Below are 21,092 nucleotides of genomic sequence, written 5' to 3'. Positions count from 1 at the left end.
CTCCTATACTCTCAATATGTCCTCCTATACTCTCAATATGTCCACCTATCCTCTCAATTTGTACTCCTATTTCTCAATATGTCCTCCTATCCTCTCAATATGTCCTCCTATCCTCTCAATATGTTCTCATTTCCTCTCAATATGTCCTCCTATCCTATGAAGATGTCCTCATATCCTCTCAAGTGCTTCTCCTATTTTCTCAAGATGTCCCCCTATCCTCTCAATATGTCCTCCTCTACTCTTAATATGTCCTCCTATATTCTCAATATGTCCTCATATACTCTCAATATGTCATCCTATACACTCAATTTGTCCTCCCATCCTCTCAAAATGTCATCCTATCCTCTCAAGTAAGTTTATGGTAACACTACTTGAAATCTTAAATAAGGCCTTCTTAATACTGTTATGGCTGCTATGTCATGTCATGTCTATAACAGGTTCCAGTAAAGTTTGCCCTTTTCATTGAGTCGCCTAGAGCCTTTTACTATGAGGGATTCATTCAGGATTATACCATTTGGAAAATGACTGTTGGAAACACACTGGATTTACCAATTGATTTGAAATGACTGCTTTTAGCACAGTGCTCTGTGTTAACTTTGGCAGGAGTAGGTTTCCTCATAAATAAGACCATTCATATTACCTGAACATGTGACATCACCCGGAAAAACCCTGGGCCATACATTTTCCAGGTCAGTGATTTTAGGCAAGGAAAAACTCTGAACCTGACAGCTTTGAAGAACAAAATCAAGACAAGTACTTTCCCCCCCCAAAAAAAAATGTGTTTTGGTAATTTGCAGTAAATCATCAGCCTCCTAACATTCCTAGCGGTCCATTCAAGAGACCAAAATATTACAGTAAATGACTGTGTGATGAATAAAACTAAAGGGGAAGGAGTGGTCAGCGTCGGAACCTTCGTAACTAATACAAATGACAGAACGTTGTGACCTGGTCGACATTGGGAGGCACTTCATGTCTTTATGATTTACAAGAGTATTACGATTTTGGACAAAGTAACCTTTCGTGTAACTTTACACCCTATGCATATTGATAAGGACCTTTCTTATAGGCTCAACAAACCTGCCGCAGTCACTGTCGAGTCAATATAAATGTGAAGAAAATATGAAAATAACTGATTACAGGTGCGCTAAGAAAAAATCTTTAGGAGGGACTGGAAATAGACCATCAATTTTGACTAGGATATTAGTCCTTTTTTTTAACCCCTTTTTCTCCCCTATTGGTAGTTCTCCCATCGCTGCAACTCCCGTACGTACTCGCGAGAGGTGAAGGTTGGGAGCTGTGCGTCCTCCGAAACACAACCCAGCCAAGCCGCACTGCTTCTTGACACACTGCTCGCTTAACCCGGAAGCCAGACGCATCAATGTGGCAGAGAAAAAACGTACAACTGTGAACTGAGTCAGCACGCATGAACCCGGCCCACCACAAGGAGTCGCTAGAGCACAATAGGACAAGGACATTCCAGTCGGCCAAACCCTCCCCTAACCCGGACAATTGTGCGCCGCATCATGGGTCTCCCGGTCACAGCCAGCTGCGACACAGCCTGGGATCGAACCTGTAGTGATGCCTCTAGCACTGCAAAGCAGAGGCTTTGACCGCTGCACCACTCGGGAGGCCCTAGGATGTTAGTCCTAATCCAAAATCGACAACTCTCCAATCCTCTCAAAACCCCACAAGTGCATTGGGTGTAGCGTCTAGTGGTGGATTTGGGATTGAAATTGGGATTATAAACAGGGAAGGACCGTATTTGGAGAAAAGGAACAAGGCAGTTTTAGGACCAACATGATGTGGTTACGTAGTCTGGTCCCAAAAGTTGGCAAGACAGCACAAACAGATCAGGGGCCAGACTAGTTTGGTTATGGGTCTAATATGGGATGAAATGAAATGTTATTCACCATGATCTGCACCTGTCCGTTCTTGCATGAGTCCGGTGAGTTCTCACTGTCATCTTTACATCCCCCCATCCGACAGCGCACTGCGTCCTGGACCTTGAAGAGAGGGATGAGGAGTGAAGGAAGGAAGCAGAAGAGGAGGGATAAGGGGAGGAAAGGAGCAAATTAAAGGTATTTATTGGTTAAGTTCACAACATTAAGACTACCATAGACACTATGTTCATGTATACAGTACTGTACACATGTTTATTGGGTTTTAACCAACACTCTTAGAAAAAAGGGTTCACTTAGGGTTCTTTATAGAACCTTTTGGTTCTTTGGACAAGAATAAAGAACCCATTACTATAAAAAGTTATATATATATATATATACCCAGTGAAGGCAAAGAACTTTGAGGGTTTTATCAATACCCCATAATGTAATGGGGATTTTTAGAAAACAACAGCTCACAAAAGCTAACCCAGTCACATCAAACTGTGAAAGGACAGCTAACATTCCCTTTTCATTTGTTTCAGCTGTTTTGCATTGACATTTATTCCAATATAATGATGCTCCATTATGATATCACCTGGTCAGATAAATGGCTAGCTGACATCTGAACCCGTTAGTTAGCTCAATATGGAAGGGGGAAGATCGAATTCATATGTTGCAGAGGTCAGAGTGGCAAACAGCAAGGTTCCTACAAACCTGTGTTGTTGCAAATTTAATGCTAGCTAGAAGCAATATTAATAACAATAATAGCATAAAAGCTTACACTCTTAGGGAGTGTTCGTAAATTCAATCTGGAGTGCCAGAGTGCGCTCAGTAAATTCAGTGTTGTCAGATTGTCCATTAGTAAATCCAGAGTGTTTCGCTCTCGGAGCATTCAGAGAGCACACTGGATGCTCTAGCAGAGGAGTAACATTGATCCGAGCGTTCTGACCTCACAACGGCAGTCAAGCACCCTAGCTAACTGGCTAAAGTTGACTAGCTTGCTAGCTACTTCCAGACGCAAATGAGAGAACACCTCATTCTGACCATTTTCCTCACCCTAGCAGAGGTGGTTAGGCTGTTTTCATGTTGTCTAAAGCGTTGGTGACTGTAATTGTGCTTCTGGCAACAATTTACTTCTGCTGGCAACAATTTACTTTTTTTTTTTCTACTGACACGCATTTGTAAATTCATCAGTTATTCTGCACTTTGGCACACTCAGATGAGAGTGCTCTGAAATCGGAATAGATAGCCAGAGTGAATTTACGAAAGGGACTCTATATAGAACCTTTTGGTCAATTCATAATGTAATTAATTGCCCTTCCGATTCAAAAACCAACCCTCATTACAGCATGACAATAGAAGTAGCCTACCAATAAGCATGTTATTGTTCAACTTATTAAGGTAATTTAATTCAAACATATGAAGCCAAAGTCATATGATACAGTACAGGCTATATAAATACATTTGAAACTTTATTTAACTAACGTTAAAACCTCTTGAGTGTAGGGGGCAGTATTTTGATGTTTGGATGAAAAACGTACCCAAATGAAACTGCCTATTTCTCCAGCCCAGAATCTAGAATATGCATATAATAGTCAGATAAGGATAGAAAACACTCTACAGTTTACAAAACTGTCAAAATATTGTTTGTGAGTATAATAGAACTGATATTGCAGGCGAAAACCTGAGGAAAATCCAACCAGGAAGTGCTGTTTTTCCTGAAACCTCTCTGTTCCATTGCATGCCTTCCCTCCATTTAAAGGGATATCAACCAGATTCCTTTTCCTATGGCTTCCACATGGTGTGAACAGTCTTTAGACATAGTTTCAGGCTTTTATTCTGAAACATGAGCGAGAAAGATCACATCGCGTCATTGGATGGCTAGGTGCCAGCAGAGTTTTGCATGCGTGAGCAGCTTGGAGCAGACATTTTCTCTCTCACTCCTATTGAAAAACCCACGGTTCGGTTGAAATATTATTTATTATTTATTGTAAAAACAACCTGAGGATTGATTATAAAAAATGTTTGACATGTTTCTACGAACTTTACGGATACTATTTGGAATTTTCATCTGCCCCGTCATGACCGCACGAGCCTGTGGATTACTGAACATAACGCGCCAACCAAATGGAGGTCTTTTGGATATAAAAATAATCTCTATGGAACAAAAGGAACATTCATTGTGTAACTGGGAGTCTCGTGAGTGCAAACATCCGAAGATCATCAAAGGTAAGCGATTCATTTTATTGCGTTTCTGACTTTCGTGACCAATCTACTTGGCTGCTAGCTGTTTGTACTGTTTTGTCTGCTGAGAGATATGTCCTTACATAAACGCTTGGATAGCTTTCGCCGAAAAGCTTTTTTGAAATCTGACATGCCAGGTGGATTAACAACAAGCTAAGCTGTGTTTTTCTATATTGCACTTGTCAGTTCATGAAAATTAAATATTTGTAGTAATTTAATTTGAATTTGGCGCTCTGCAATTCAGCGGATGTTGACAAAAATTATCCCGCTAATGCAGGGGTGTCAAAGTCAAATGGACGGAGGGCCAAATAAAAAAATCAGCTACAAGACGAGGGCCGGACTGTTCGAATGTTCATTGAAAAATTTTTAAATGACGCATATAGTCTAGTGAACCTAATTGAACCTACTGAAAACCTAACAAATATATTACAATATGATCAGATAAATAAAGCAATATTTTCTTATGGCTCTGTCAGTAATCTTTAATTTTCAACAGACACAAAAGACAAATTTCCTTTATATAAATATCCCCATAACATGAACATTAAATGAAAGAAACCGGTATTCAAGGCACCATCAGTAGACTATATTTTCTATTTTAGCAAAAGTGGGCTAAATTTACTTCAAAGAAAAAACAATAATAGCAATTTTCTATCATCCACTCAACTGAAATATTTTTAAAATATAATTGGATTGAAATACAAAAAAATAAAGTGCAAAAATCTATTAATCAAAAACAACACTTTGTTTAAGGAGAAGTAACATGCAGTGAAAACAAATATTAAATTTTAACTTTTAAACTTGAACTGAGTAAAAACTCTAAATATGTGATTGCACAGTAATGTTCACTTGTTTGAGGTTGAGGGTGATACTTGGTGGTGTCCCATCTTTTCCACAAGTTCATCAATGTTCGGGGTAAGGCTCTGAGCTGAAGAAATCCTCAGAATTGAGTGGAGGTGTTCAGCAGTAAGTCGACTTCTGTGTGATGTTTTGTTCAGGTTCATCAAAGAAAACAGTTGTTCACACAGGTATGTGCTGCCAAACATAGACAACGTTTGAGCAGCCTGGATGCGCAGCTGGGGCATTGTGCCGGGGAGGAAACGGGCGAACTCCGCAGCACCCACTGCCGCATATTTTGCCCTCAGTGCATCATTGCATTGGAGGTCAATCAACTCCATTTGGAGGTTTGGTGGTGAGCTTTCCACGTCAACAGCAAATGGGTTACCGAGCAGTTCCAACCTGCTTTTTTGTGCTTCAAAGTCAGCAAATCGGCGTCGAAAGTCAGCGGCAAGCATACCTATTTTATCAGCCAACTGTGTGCTCGGGAACGCACTGGTAGAGAGCTTCTCTTTCATGGTCTGGCAGCTGGGAAAGTGGCTCAAATTTTCTTTCCGCATCTGCGTCTCCCACAGAGTCAGTTTGGTTTTAAATGCCTTCACTGTACTGTACATATCAGAGATGACACGATCCCGACCCTGCAGCTGCAAGTTTATTGCATTCAGATGACTCGTAATGTCACACAGAAAAGCCATTTCACACAGAAACATTTCGTCTCGGAGTTGTGTTGTGTCTTTCCCTTTGCTGTCCAAGAACAGACAAATCTCCTCACGAAGCTCGAAACATCTTTGAAGCACCTTTCCCTGGCTTAGCCATCGCACCTCTGTGTGATAAGGCAAATCACCATGCTCCGTTTCTAACTCCGTCAGAAATGCCTTGAACTGGCGGTGATTCAAACCTTTGGCTCTGATAAAGTTAACTGTGCGCGTGATGATGCTCATTACATGCTCCATTTTCAAGGCTTTACCGCACAACGCTTCCTGGTGTATGATACAATGATAAGCTGTCAGCTCACCTGTCGCGTTTTCCTCTTGCATCTTTTCCCGTATCTTCGCCACCAGTCCGCTCCTGTGTCCACACATCGCAGGTGCTCCGTCGGTTGTCAAACCCACGAGTTTTTCCCAAGGCAGCTCCATCTCATTTACACATCTTGACACCTCTTCATACAAATCATGCCCCGTAGTTGTGCCATGCATAGGACGTAAAGCCAAAAACTCCTCTGTCACGCTTAGGTTGGAGTCCACTCCGCGGATGAAAATTGACAACTGGGCAATGTCAGAAATGTCGGTGCTCTCATCCACAGCCAAGGAATATGCAATAAAATCTTTTCCCTTTTTCACAAGCTGCTCTTTTAGATTGATGGACAACTGGTCTACTCTCTCGGCAATGGTGTTTCTGCTCAGACTCACATTTAAAAAGAGTTGCCTTTTTTCTGGGCAAACTTCGTCACAAACTTTAATCATGCAGTTTTTGATGAAATCCCCCTCCGTAAATGGCTGGGCTGATTTAGCGATCTCTTCTGCCAAAATAAAACTGGCCTTGACAGCAGCCTGGCCTTGTGATTTGGCTTTTTTGAACAGAGCCTGTCGAGATTTGAGGCCTCGTTTTAATTCCTCTGCCTTTTGTAGCCTTTGTTCCATGTCCATATTCTTGTTTTTGTCCGCGTGTTTCGTTTCATAATGTCGTCTCAGATTATACTCTTTCAGTACCGCCACACTTTCTCCACACAGAAGACACACAGGTTTTCCAGCTACCTTCGTGAACATATACTCCGACTCCCACCTTGTTTGAAACCCCCGGTTCTCAGTATCCACCTTCCGTTTTGCCATTTTTGATGGGTATCTGAAAGTTAATTTTACTGTGATGCTGACGACTGCTGTGCCAATAAATATTGAAATGAAGCAGCCTACTGCTCGGTGCGTCACCTTTGCATTGTGGGAAATGTAGTATTGGTGCGTGTAAAAGATCTGCGGGCTGCCGGCTTGCTGCGGGCCGGTTCTAATAATAAATCAAGATCATCCCAGGGGCCGTAAAAAACCTTCTTGCGGGCCGGATGTGGCCCGCGGGCCTTGACTCTGACAGACATATGTGCGCTAATGGGATGGGTGCGCCAAGAAGTTAAACGGAAAAACACAGGACACTTTAATTCTCCACTTTTCAAGCTAGCCAGCCAACTCTTTCAAATAAACATACTGTTTTATTATGGTATGTTCCAAATATAGCTACAGACCCAGCCTGACATTGAAAATGAGCTAATTGTTACTTTTACTTCAGTATTTCAGTGTGGAGTCGGGTGAGGGGACTATGCTTCATGAAGGCATTAGAAGACTGTTGCTGACTGAGAGGAGGTATGTATAAATTATTTATAATAAATTCAGTATAATAAATATTGGTGATTCAATGGCCTACTTAATCATTACATGACTTTTAACACTTTCTCTGTGTTTTGCAACTTATGGCAGTAACCAAGAACTATAAGAGGCGAATCTCACTTTCGATTGCTGCTGACAACAACTGCATGTACGTTGTTCTTCAACATCATAATAATTATATGTCTGCATAGTATTTGGTCTTCATTTTTGCAGATTAATTCATGCTTATTTCCAAAGATTAACTTGTGTTTTTGGTCCTTTTTGATTTTTCTCTGGAACCAGTGAGGCAACAACCCAAACTGTACTGGTGGTAGGTAGCCAGGTGGTTAAGGAGTTGGACCTGTGGCAGGAATTGGACCTGTGGCTGTAAGGTTGCTGGTTTGAATCCCGGGCTGGGTGCAGGAAAGAAATGGGTGGAATTATTCTGATAACTCTAGGGCTGCTGGGTTCACATCCTCAAAACATTCCCCTACAGTTGGGCCCTTGAGCAAGGCCCTTAATAACCCCACAACATGCTCTCCATCCAGGGGCGCTGCACTGCAGATGGAACCTGTGCTTATCTTAACTGCATGTGTGAAGTGTGCTGTTTGGGTGTGTTGAGAATGGAGCAGAAGCCACATTTTCGTTGTTTGCTGTAACTAATGGACAAAGTTGTACTGTAATGTAAAGATGTCAGCCAGAGTTGACATGGGCCAACATTCAAACAAAGAGATGCCTCCCTGGTCACCGGTGCATATTTCCAAACTATGTTAGCATATACAGTAATTACAATACATTCTAAAAACTATGCTAGGGTTGTTTTGTCCATTATTTAATTGTTTATTCAATTATTTTCTTAGCAAAAATTATTACTATTTAATAGTGGTAGCCATAATTCATAAATGGGTTCCATAATTCATGCAGGGTTCTATGTGGAACCCTTTTGATTCAGTGAAGTAGAACCTTTACGGTTCTGATCAAAGAACCCTACAAAAGGGTCCTATATAGAACATTCAGGGGTTCCATACCGTATATGAAGCAAGAGATATAACCCTTATGGTTCTTTAAGGAACCTTTCTAAGAGTGTAGCTACAAACAAATATATTACCTTGCTAATGCTAATGTTTGATCATCTATATTGGGTTTTATTATGGATTTTATGTTATACCATGGCATTGTTGAACACTCATTTCTGATTGACTTGAAGGGCATTCTAGAGAATGTTTTATTCCCCTATAGTGGGAAATTGTGGCTCTACTTCATTTTTACATGTTCTATGTTTGAGCTGCTTTTGAAAGAAAAAGTTTAATTGAACACATTATTGACATTGCTGAATTAGATTTTCATAACATTAAGCTAGGACTGCAACACGGTCTCACAGTCTCATGTCAGAATTAGACGATCATCTAGTTATTCCAAAAGTACCATTTTGAAGCGTATGGTTACTTCTCTGTATCATTCCATGGTTTTATCTCCAAGGTATTACAGTTAGGTATTAACTCCCAATGATTAAGGCAAGGGTTAAGGTTTGGGACAGACTTAAAACTCAAATATGAAAAACAACTTCCGATCGTGGGATTAAAAAGTTCAACCTTTGGAACCAGAGGCTTACGCACGTCTGCCGTCCCTGTCCACAATGCCCTAGCAAAATCAAAGCCTACTTGAAGGTAACAGTGTAACAGTGAAGGTAACAACTACCTGTTGTCCCTAGTGGCCAGTTTTCGTGTCATCTCCTGACGTCCTCAGACACGGATGGACATCGAATACGGACTTGTATCATGCCTGAGGACTGATGGTTTGGTTAGCTAAACTAGAAGGTCTGTTTGTTTGGTTACCAAGTCAACTACTCTCTCTATCTGGTAAACGTGCTAGCTACTTCAGTGAATGTTGAGCACATTTCTACTAGCAAATGAACACATTTCTACTAGCAAATTAACACATTTCTAGCAGTAAATGTGTTCAATCTGACCATGATATGAATGAGATAATCAACTCTGGGCTCTATGCGATAGCAGAGTGGAACAGACCTTCCACGGAGTTGGATTATTATCCAAAGAAAGCATAGCCCCTTGTTGATTATCTCTCACATGTAGAATAGTTTATTACACTTCATCAACGTGCATTGCATTGCATTGCATTTTTGGCTTTTAATAAGAGTTAAAAATCTCAGTTTCTTAAATGTGTTTGTTACCTTTTAATACTACTGTACTCATTTAAAAAAACACTATTTGAAAACATGCAAAGAAAAAGAGAGTGAGAGAATAGAAATAAAGAAAGAGACTGAGAAAGTGAGAGAGAGAACTGAAGAACAAAGAGCAGTACTGTAAAGTACTTCAATAAAAATACTTTAAAGTACTAGGTAAATCGTTTTTTGGGGTATGTGTACTTTACTGTAATATTCATATTTTTGACTACTTTTACTTTTACTTCACTTACATTCCTAAAGAAAATAATGTACTTTTTACTAGATACATTTTCCCTGAGACTCAAAAGTACTCGTCACATTTTGAATGCTTAGCAAGACAGGAAAATGTTCCAATTCACACACTCAAGAGAACATCCCTGGTCCTCCCTACTGCCTCTGATCTGGTGGACTCACTAAACAGAGAACATCCCTGGTCAGCTCTACTGCCTCTGATCTGGTGGACTCACTAAATACAAATGCTTTGTTTGTAAATTATGTCCTACTGTCTTTGATCTGGTGGACTCACTAAACAGAGAACATCCCTGGTCATCCCTACTGCCTCTGATCTGGTGGACTCACTAAACAGAGAACATCCCTGGTCCTCCCTACTGTCTTTGATCTGGTGGACTCACTAAACAGAGAACATCCCTGGTCAGCTCTACTGCCTCTGATCTGGTGGACTCACTAAATACAAATGCTTTGTTTGTAAATTATGTCCTACTGTCTTTGATCTGGTGGACTCACTAAACAGAGAACATCCCTGGTCATCCCTACTGCCTCTGATCTGGTGGACTCACTAAACAGAGAACATCCCTGGTCCTCCCTACTGTCTTTGATCTGGTGGACTCACTAAACAGAGAACATCCCTGGTCATCTCTACTGCCTCTGATCTGGTGGACTCACTAAATACAAATGCTTTGTTTGTAAATTATGTCTGAGTGTTGGAGCATGACACTGGCAATCCGTAAATAATAAAAAGTAAAAAAAACAATTGTGCAGTTTGGTTTGCTTAATATAAGTAATTTGAAATGATTTATACTTTTACTTTTACCTTGATACTTAAGTATATTTTTTCAATTGCATATACTTCCGATGCTTAAGTATATATAAAACCAAATACTCTTAGACTTTTACTCAAGTGGTATTTTGCCGGGTGAATTTCACTTTTACTTGAGCCATTTTCTATTAAGGTATCTTTATTTTACTCAAGTATGACAAATGGGTACCAAAAGTACACAGTTGTTGAATCTAGATAGGCAGCCAGTCTACTGAGGGTTCTGTTAGGAGGATAATACTATTAAAACAAGGATAGTTACGGTGGTAACTGACGCCAGAGACGCAGCGCTCAGAGATATAGCATATTGTTTGCTATTCTCTGATACTTTCATTAGGTAAGCTAATGCTGGGTGGTGGGTACACACTATGACATTTACACCCACATTACCTTTGGCATCACAAGTCACTTGAGAGAGAGAGCTAATATAACAAGGCTTTTACATTCAGGCCTGCCCCGAGCAATAAAATACCCCCGATGGAACAGCGGTGACTGTGAAGACACACCAATACAGGCACAGACACATGCATACACACACATGATAACATACGCCCTAATACACACATACACAGATGGATGTTGTGTTGTAGACATGTGGTAATAGAGTAGTGGCAGGAGGGCAAACACTTAATGTGTTGTGAAATCTGTTTTGAATGAATTGTAATGTTTTTTAAATTGTATAACTGCCTCAATTTTGCTGGACACCAGGGAGAGTACTGGGGATTCATAATCAATACAAATACAGGCAACAACTTCACTGTTGAATTTTGGGCATAACGTGCATTGGGGACAATGATAATAATGTTTAAAAACATGAGATACTTGAACCAGTGCTTGACTAGGAGTTAATAGTTGCAGGACTCATTTTGAGTGCTGGTACTGTTTATATGTACACTACATGACCAATCGTTGAACATCTCATACCAAAATCATGGGCATTAATATGGAGTTGTTCCCCCATTTGCTGCTATAAAAGCCTCCGCTCTTCTGGGAAGGCTTTCCACTAGATGTTGGAACAATGCTGCAGGGACTTGGTTCCATTCAGCCACAAGAGCATTAGTGATGTCAGGCACCTATGTTGGGCGATTAGGCCTGGCTCGCTGTCTGCATTCCAATTCATCCTTTCAATGCAGGCCAGTAAAGTTTTCCCCACCGATATAGACAAACCATTTCTGTATGTCCTCGCTTTCAGCATGGAGGCATTGTCATGCTGAAACAGAAAAGTGCCTTCCCCAAACTGTTGCCACAAATTTTGAATCGCAGAATCATCTAGAATGTATGCTGTAGATTTCCCTTCACTGGAACTAAGGGGCCGAGCCAACCATGTAAACCATGTAAAACAGACCCAGACCATTATTGCTCCTCCATCAAACTTTACAGTTGGCAATATGCATTGGGGTAGGTAGCTTACTCCTGGCATCCGCCAAACCCAGATTCGTCCGTCAGACTGTCAGATGGTGAAGCTTGATTCATCACTCCAGAGAACACATTTCCACTGCTCCAGAGTCCAATGGGGGCGAGCTTTACACCACTCCAGCCCGATGCTTAGCACTGTGCATGGGGATCTTAGGCTTGTGTGTGGCTGCTCGGCCATGGAAACCCATTTCAGGAAGCTCCCGACGAACAGTTATTGTGCTGATGTTGCTTCCAGAGGCAGTTTGGAACTTGGTAGTGAGTTTTGCAACCGAGGACAGACGATTTTTACGCACTACACAATTGAACACTCGGCGGTCCCGTTCTGTGAGCTTGTGTGACCTACCACTTGGCGGCTAAGCCATTGTTGCTCATAGACATTTCCTCTTCACAATATTAGTACTTAAAATTGACCGGGGCAGCTCTAGCAGGGCAGACATTTGATGAACTGACTTGTTGGAAAGTTAGCGTCCTATGATGGTGCCTCATTGACAGTCTATTGCCAATGTTTGGAGATTGCATTGCTGTGAGCTCGATTTTATACACGTGTCAGTAACGGGTGTAGATGAAATATCTGAATCCACTCATTTGTAAGGGTGTCCACTTACTTTTGTATATACAGTGCGTTCTGAAAATATTCAGACCTTGACTTTTTTCACGTTGTTACGTTACAGTCTAATGCTAAAATGTATTAAATAAAAAAATGTCCTCATAAATTTATACACAATACCCCATAATGATTTTTTTTTTTTTCTCCATTTACAAAAAATGTGCAGTATGTAACCAGCTCAACATGGATAGGACACGTGAATGTACGTATACACATATCACACACAATAACTACACTGACACGCTGTGACGACAAATCGTGTCTATGAACAAAGTCCATATTTAGACATCCATTTTGTTTCAAGGTTCATCTCTTTTATTGCGTTCAGTTTGTTTTTATCTCCTTCATTTTATTATTTTACGACAAAGTGTGTTGCTGTTTTAAATTGACTTAAAGTTTGATTTGAAGTGTGGCTGTTGTCCCTGACTCAATGAACTCTGCTAATCTGTAATCTGTGTCCCACCATCCCTCCATGATATCAGTGAACCATGTCTTCAACTGAGGACAGAGACAGTATGACCTGACTTCAATCTGAGCCGATGAGTAGGACAACAAATCGCCACCCTATGAGTGGAATCTGAGAACAGAACACTGAAATGAGCTGCAGAGCCAACGAAAAGCCATCTTCACTCACAGTGGGTGTACAGCGTGTGTTCCGTGTGTGTGTGTGTGTGTGTGTGTGTGTGTGTGTGTGTGTGTGTGTGTGTGTGTGTGTGTGTGTGTGTGTGTGTGTGTATGTGAATGTGTGTGTTTGTGTGTGTGAGAGAGAGAGAGAGAGGAGAGAGCGAGAGAGCGACTGCATATTGGATCAGAGCAGAGGCCGTGTCAGATGAATTGGGCATTTACTGCATTATCGCCTCTCTCGCCATCTATCTATTTATCTATCTATCTATCTATCTATCTATCTATCTATCTATCTATCTATCTATCTATCTATCTATCTATATTTTCTATTTCTGTGTTTGGCCTGATATGGTTCTCAATCAGAGGCAGCTGTCTATCGTTGTCCCTGATTGAGAACCATATTTAGGTAGCCTGTTTTCTGTTGGGGTTTGTGGGTGGTTATTTTCAGTCTTTGTGTGTCTGCACCAGATAGAACTGTTTCGGTTGTCACTTTGTTGTTTTGTGTTTTTGAAGTGTTCAGTGTCTTACTAAAAAGATTAACACTAACCACGCTGCGCTTTGGTCCTCTTCTTCTTCCACCGACGACAACCCTTACTATCTGTCTATCTGTCTATCTGTCTGTCTGTCTGTCTGTCTGTCTGTCTGTCTGGCTGGCTGGCTGGCTTTATTGGCATGGGAAACATATGTTAACATTGCCAAAGAAAGTGAAGAAGATAATACACAAATGTGAAATAAAAATGAACATAAAACATTACACTCACAGAAGTTCCAAAATAATTTAGACACTACAAATGTCATATTATGTATTAATTACAGTGTTGTAATGATGTGCAAATAGTTAAAGTACAAAAGGGAAAATAAATAAACATAAATATGGGTTGTATTTACAACGATGTTTGTTATTTACTGGTTGCTCTTTTCTTGTGGTAACAGGTCACACATCTTGCTGCTGTGATGGCACACTGTGGTATTTCACACAATAGATATGGGAGTTCATCAAAATCGGGTTTGTTTTCAAATTGTTTGTGGATCTGTGTAATCTGAAGGAAATATGTATATCTAATATGGTTATACATTTGGCAGCAGGTTAGGAAGTGCAGCTCAGTTTCCACCTCATTTTGTGGGCAGTGTGCACATCTTTAGAGCCAGGTCTGCCTACGGCGACCTTTCTCAATAGCAAGGCTATGATCACTGAGTCTGTACATAGTCAAAAGTTAAGTTTGGGTCAGTCTTAAGTATCGACCTACTGAAGTATCATTCTAATTCTTCTCTGCATGCATTATTTGGTGTTTTACGTTGTACACAGAGGATATTTTTGCAGAATTCTGCATGCAGAGTCTGAATTTGGTGTTCATCCCATTTTGGGAATTATTGGTTGGTGAACGGACCCTAGACCTTACAACCATTAAGGGCAATGGGTTCTATAACTGATTCAAGTATTTTTAGCCAGATCCTAATTTGTACATGTAGGTAGCACACAGGAGGAAATGTTTTCTCTATCTTCAACTAGCTTTCTCTCTCTCTCTCCATCCTCTCTAAGTTAACTCTGATTCCCTGCTGGGTACTTTGGCACGCTAATGGCTAGGTCATTCTCATTTCACAGTCAAATGGGTTTCCTTTGGGTCTATAATGTACTCCCTCCCTCCTCCATGTTCACCCTCTCCCCTTTGTGTTCTTCATTATCCCTGTCTCCTTCTCTCTCCCTCTATTTTCTCTGTCACCTCTCCCTCCCTATTTTTGTCCCACTCCCCCTCCTCTCTGCTAAGGTCATTATTTTCATACATACACCCATGTCCCTTACCTCTCTCCTCATTTTCTCCATCCATCCATCTCTCTCCCTCCCCTCTCTCTGTTTGTCACGGTTTCTATATATACATCTATGTTTTCTCACTCCCTCCCTCTCCCCCCTCTCTCATTTTGCTAATCACATTTTCTATACATCTGTGTTCTCTCACTCCCTATTGGATAAATAACATTTTCCACAGATGTCTGCAACCACTCTCTTTTCCCTCCCTCCCTTCCTCGCTCTCATACACCCGTTGTTGCTCTGCAACACACCCTCTCTATAGATCCATGAACTCTGTTCATTCAAGCTCCATCTTCTTCTATTCCAACCCTCTGCCTATCTGTTCCTCTTCACATCTTCTTTAGACCATCTCTCATCTCACTTTCCTCTCCTTCTCTCCACATCTCTCCAATCCAGAGGTAGCATACTCTCCTTACCCGTTGTGCTGCAGCTATTAGGGATTAGGTTCAGTCCCTGGCAGAGATTTTCATATTTACTAAAATAATTCCTGGATTTAGTTGACTAATCCTACGCTTTTGTGATATTGATTTAACATATATGGCTTAGCGCTTCTGGCATTTAATATTATGTTTTAAACTACTGTATCAGTTTATCCAATAACCTATTTAACTATGCATATCGTAGCTGGAGGAGAGGCTTGGAGATGCTGTGTAGGCACGGAATAGATCAAACCCCAATGCATTGTGGGTAGTTGGGTATTTGGGCATACTAGGGGGTAGTTTGCGATTGTGTGTGTGTACGTGTGTGTATACGTGTGTGTACGTGTACATGCGTGTGTGCTTTCGGGTACGTGTGTGTGTGTGTGTGTGTGTGTGTGTGTGTGTGTGCATGCATGCATGTGTGTGTGTGCATGCATGTGTGTGTGTGTGTGGTAGATGGGTATTTGGTCTCACTAGGGGCCCTGTGTGGGTCTGTGGTGAATGAGCATTGAGGGCATTAGAATGGGGACTTATCGTCTTACTTCATAGTGTCTTACTAATCTCTTTATAGGGGCCCTGCATCATCTGGACAATGATGTATTATATTAATATATGCTGGAGCTATTGGCATATTCACAAGAGTAATCCTTCCCATGTCTGAGCTGATTCTATGTCTAGCTAGCTAGCTGGTACTGTACACTTCAGTAGGAGAAAGTCAACATACAGTAAACACAGACAGACAGACAGACAGACAGACAGACAGACAGACAGACAGACAGACAGACAGACAGACAGACAGACAGACAGACAGACAGACAGACAGACAGACAGACAGACAGACAGACAGACAGACAGACAGACAGACAGACAGACAGACAGACAGACACATGTTTACACACACACACTAACCTCGCGGCGCATGACACAGTGCACAGTAATGATGACGAAGCCCTGGACAGAGTCAAAGACAGCAAACAGCACCTGAAAAAGAGCAGAACCTGAGTCAGTTAGCATATATAGTAGATAGAGAGACAGAGAGAGAAAGATCAACAGAGAGAGAAAGATCAACAGAGAGAGAGAGAGAGAGAGAGAGAGAGAACATCCCACAAAAAGACTTACAACATAAGCAATTAGAAATCATGAAAAATGGAACATCCTTGAATCAGTCATTAAAAACAACCTAAATCCATTAGATTACCCAATAACCCAACAAGAAATAAATTAATATCTCAAATCTATCAAATGAAAGAAGGCTTGTGGTCTAGATAACATTGAAATGAAATGCTGAAAAACAGCACACCTGAGTTGCAAAATGCTGTGCTTAAATTGTTCAACATGGATTTAACTTCTGACTCCTGATGTCTGGAACCAGGGGCTCATCTCCTCTATCCACAAAAGTGGAGACAAATCAGACCCCAATAATTACAGGGGAATTTGTGTAAACAGTAACTTGGGAAATGTTTTCTGTAGCATTTTGAATTCAAGAATTCAAAACTTTCTTCAAGAAAAAAATGTAATAAGTAAATGTGAAATTGGCTTTCTCCCCAACTATCGCACTACTGACCATACCTTTCACACACTAATTAAAAATAGGGCAAAAAATAGGGCAAAATCTTTGCTTGCTTTATTGACTTTAAACATTTTTTTTTAGGGTAGCCTAGTGGTTAGAGCGTTGGACTAGTAACCGAAAGGTTGCAAGTTCAAACCCCCGAGCTGACAAGGTACAAATCTGTCGTTCTGCCCCTGAACAGGCAGTTAATCCACTGTTCCTAGGCCGTCATTGAAAATAAGAATGTGTTCTTAACTGACTTGCCTAGTAAAATAAAGGTAAAATAAAAATAAATAAAAAAAATATATTCGGCACAAAGCCCTATTCAACAAAATTCTACAACATGGCTTTGGTGGTAAGGTGTATGACTTAATAAAATGTATGTACACAGAAAACAAGTGTGCAATAAAAACCAAAAAACTGAATTATTTTCACAATGTCGAGGTGTGACACAAGGCTGCAGTTTGTGTCCAAATCTTTTCAACATTTATATCAATGAATTAGCAGACATGTTGGACCATTCTCCAGCCCCAGGACTCACACTATTTGACAGAGGTACCAACCAAATAAGTTCTCCAACAGAACCTTAACATTCTAGAGCAATATTGTCAAAATTGGGCCTTGGCAGTAATTTTTGTTTTGTAAATCATGATTTTCCCCCAAAAAACAGAAACACAAATATAAATTCACCCTGAACAACATCATAATTGAACACACAAAAAATGACTCATACCTGGGTCTGTGTCACGTTCTGACCATCGTTCGTGTGTGTTTTCCTTGTTTTAGTGTTGGTCAGGACGTGAGCTGGGTGGGCATTCTATGTTGGATGTCTTGTTTGTCTATTTCTATGTCTGGCCTGATATGGTTCTCAATCAGAGGCAGGTGTTAGTCATTGTCTCTGATTGGGAACCATATTTAGGTAGCCTGGGTTTCACTGTGTGTTTGTGGGTGATTGTTCCTGTCTTTGTGTTTGTTGTCACCAGATAGGCTGTTTAGGTTTTCACACGTTTATTGTTTTGTCAGTTTATTCATGTATAGTTTTTTCTTCATTAAAATACCATGAATAACCACCACGCTGCATTTTAGTCCGACTCTCTTTCACCTAAAGAAAACCGTTACAGTCTGACGACATCTGCATCGGGAAACTTTAATATGCAGTGAATGCACTCAAAGATAAAGCCCGCAGAGCATTGTATGCAATAAAAATGTAATTATTCAAAATCAACATCCAATTAGAATTTGGACAAAAATATTTGACAGTGTAATCCTCCCAATAGCTCTTTACGGAAGTGAGGTTTGAGAGCCACTCAATAAACTGGACTTTAATATGTGGGACAAATGTCCAATTGAAGCCCTACATGCAGAATTCTGTCAGAAAATTCTAGAAGTCCAGAAAAATACACCAACTAATGCATGTAGGGCAGAATTGGGCTGCTTTAAAATGGTAATGAAAATACAGAAAAGATCATTCAAATTTTGGCTACATCTAAACTCAAGTCAAACTTCAAGCACTTCAAACCCAAGAACTGAGCCTAGAAACAAGCCCTCCCAGTCAGCTGGTGTTGGACTTAACCAACCAAGCTGACACCAGCACTGCTTCAAAAGAAAGAATTCCAATAAACAAAGTCATGAACCAATCAAAGGACTCATATTTACAACATTGGAAAAACGAAACAAAATCCCAAAGCCGACTAATTTGCTATTTTTATTATTTTCCTAAACAGAGAATATGAATTGGTTGATTCTCTCTACTCTGTCAGAGATACGAAGCAGAGACAGATCCTTACAAAGTACAGGCTGAGTGACCACCAATTGGCAATAGAAACCAGCAGACATAAAAAGACATGGCTACCCAAAGAGGAGCGTGTATGTGGTCACTGCACGACAGGGGAGGTAGAAACAGAGATGCACTTTCTCCTTTACTGTGAGAAATATTCCTCACCAAGAGATTCATTATTCACAGAAATGACTACATTTATTCCGAATGTTTACTTATTAAACCCAGAGGAAAAACTAAATATACTTATGGGCGAAGGAGCAATGGCTCCTCTTGCAGCCAAATATGTATTTTCCTGCCATAGCCTGAGGGACACTGAATAATAACATCTGTATAGTAAACAGTAACTTACTTATTATTAGTATTAATGTTATTACTATCATTGTTATTACTATTATTATTGTTGTTTATCATTCCAAATAGTTGTGGTATGGGTGATAATGGTAATAATAGCTATGTAATGATGGTGGTGGTAGTAGTAGTAATAATGATGGGAGTTGTAGTACTGATGTAATGGTGAAGATGACAGTTATTTAGTTATAAGTTAGTTATAGTTTCATTTTCCATGTTTAGCCTTTTATATGTATTACCTTTCTACTATATTGTTGTTATTTTTGTATGTAATTTTGTAGTATTATTTACTACCATTTTATATTATTATTTGTTATTCTTTATAATTTTATTACAATGTATATTGTATACATTGTTGCTTTGGCAAAATTGACACAATGATTTCATGCTAATAAAGCAGATTGGTGTGCATGCATGCAGGTGTGTGTGTGTGTGTGTGTGTGTGTGTGTGTGTGTGTGTGTGTGTGTGTGTGTGTGTGTGTGTGAAGACAGCAAAATGTACCTGGAACAGTGTGGAGCGGCGGTCGGTAATGGCCAACACAGCAGACATCCAAGTCAGAGCCAGCAGAGGGAGAACTACACAGGAACTCCACAGGGATGCCCTGAGAGAGGAGAAAGACCGGAGAAGAGGGAGAGGAGATTGAGAGGAGAGGGGAGAAGAGGAGGAGGAGATGGAGAGGAGAGGAGAGGGGGAGGAGAGGAGAGAAGATGGAGAGGAGAGGAGAGAAGAGGGAGAGGAGATGGAGAGGAGAGGGGAGAAGAGGTGGAGGAGATGGAGAGGAGAGGAGAGGGGGAGGAGAGGAGAGAAGATGGAGAGGAGAGGAGAGAAGAGGGAGAGGAGATGGAGAGGAGAGGGGAGAAGAGGTGGAGGAGATGGAGAGGAGAGGAGAGGGGGAGGAGAGGAGAGAAGATGGAGAGGAGAGGAGAGAAGAGGGAGAGGAGATGGAGAGGAGAGGGGAGAAGAGGGGGGAGGAGAGGAGAGAAGAGGAAGAGGAGATGGAGAGGAGAGGGCAGAAGAGAGGAAGGAGAGGAGAGAAGGGGGAGAGGAGATGGAGAGGAGAGGGGAGAAGAGGAGGAGGAGATGGAGAGGAGAGGAGAGGGGGAGGAGATGGGGAGGAGAGGAGAGAAGATGGAGAGGAGAGGAGAGAAGAGGGAGAGGAGATGGAGAGGAGAGGGGAGAAGAGGAGGAGGAAATGGAGAGGAGAGGAGAGGGGGAGGAGAGGAGAGAAGATGGAGAGGAGAGGAGAGAAGAGGGAGAGGAGATGGAGAGGAGAGGGGAGAAGAGGGAGGAGGAGAGGAGAGAAGAGGAAGAGGAGAGGGGGAGAGAAGTTCAGCCTCTAGAATCTTGGATGGCAATTCACTCATAACACATTCACACATGTGAGTGTGACCACAACCACACACACAGCACACACACAAACCCACAGTGACACACACGAGCACACACACCAGCACACAGTGACACACATGAGCACGCACACGAACACACAGTGACACACGAGCACACACACGAACACACAGTGACACACGAGCACGCACACGAACACACAGTGACACACACTTCAGTTGCTCTCCAGACGGTGTGATGGATGTAGAACGCGGCCAGGTGAGAGACGGATAACTGACAGCTGTCTATAAGGGGTCTGCTGATGTGAGATCCCAGCATGAGTGTGTGTGTGTGTGTGTGTGTTCCCTCTGGTTACCCATGAAATCTGACACCAATTGAATATGTTCATGCTGTCATAGTTTCATATCCAGAGTGTTAGACTGTCAGAAAGACAGATCTGTCTTTAGCCTCAGAGAGAGAGAGAGAGAGAGAGACAGACACAGACAGACAGACAGACAGACAGACAGACAGACAGACAGACAGACAGACAGAAAAAGGGATAGAGGGATAGAGAGAGAGAATGAGAGAGCTGGTGAGGGGGAGATGTAGAAAGAGAGAGAGATAGAAGAGCAGAGATGGTCATATTAACTCTCAGACAACTCTC

At 41.2% G+C, this 21,092-nt stretch overlaps 1 protein-coding gene across 1 annotated transcript in view; it reads right to left on the bottom strand.

Moving 5' to 3' along the window:
* Window positions 1-21,092, bottom strand: part of LOC110496862 (adhesion G protein-coupled receptor B2) — a 459,244-nt gene that overhangs the window by 50,824 nt on the left and 387,328 nt on the right. Inside the window, 3 exon segments of the mRNA XM_090209074.1 lie at window positions 1,911-2,003; window positions 16,334-16,405; window positions 19,604-19,703. Of these exon segments, the coding sequence (XP_090065200.1) occupies window positions 1,911-2,003; window positions 16,334-16,405; window positions 19,604-19,703 (265 nt within the window).

The sequence above is a fragment of the Oncorhynchus mykiss genome, chromosome 18, assembly GCF_057628025.1.
Source record: "Oncorhynchus mykiss isolate SJ-2025 chromosome 18, ASM5762802v1, whole genome shotgun sequence".
Taxonomy (NCBI): Eukaryota; Metazoa; Chordata; class Actinopteri; order Salmoniformes; family Salmonidae; genus Oncorhynchus; species Oncorhynchus mykiss.
Note: the sequence above shows the minus strand (reverse complement) of the source record. Positions and strands in the feature narration are given on the sequence as shown.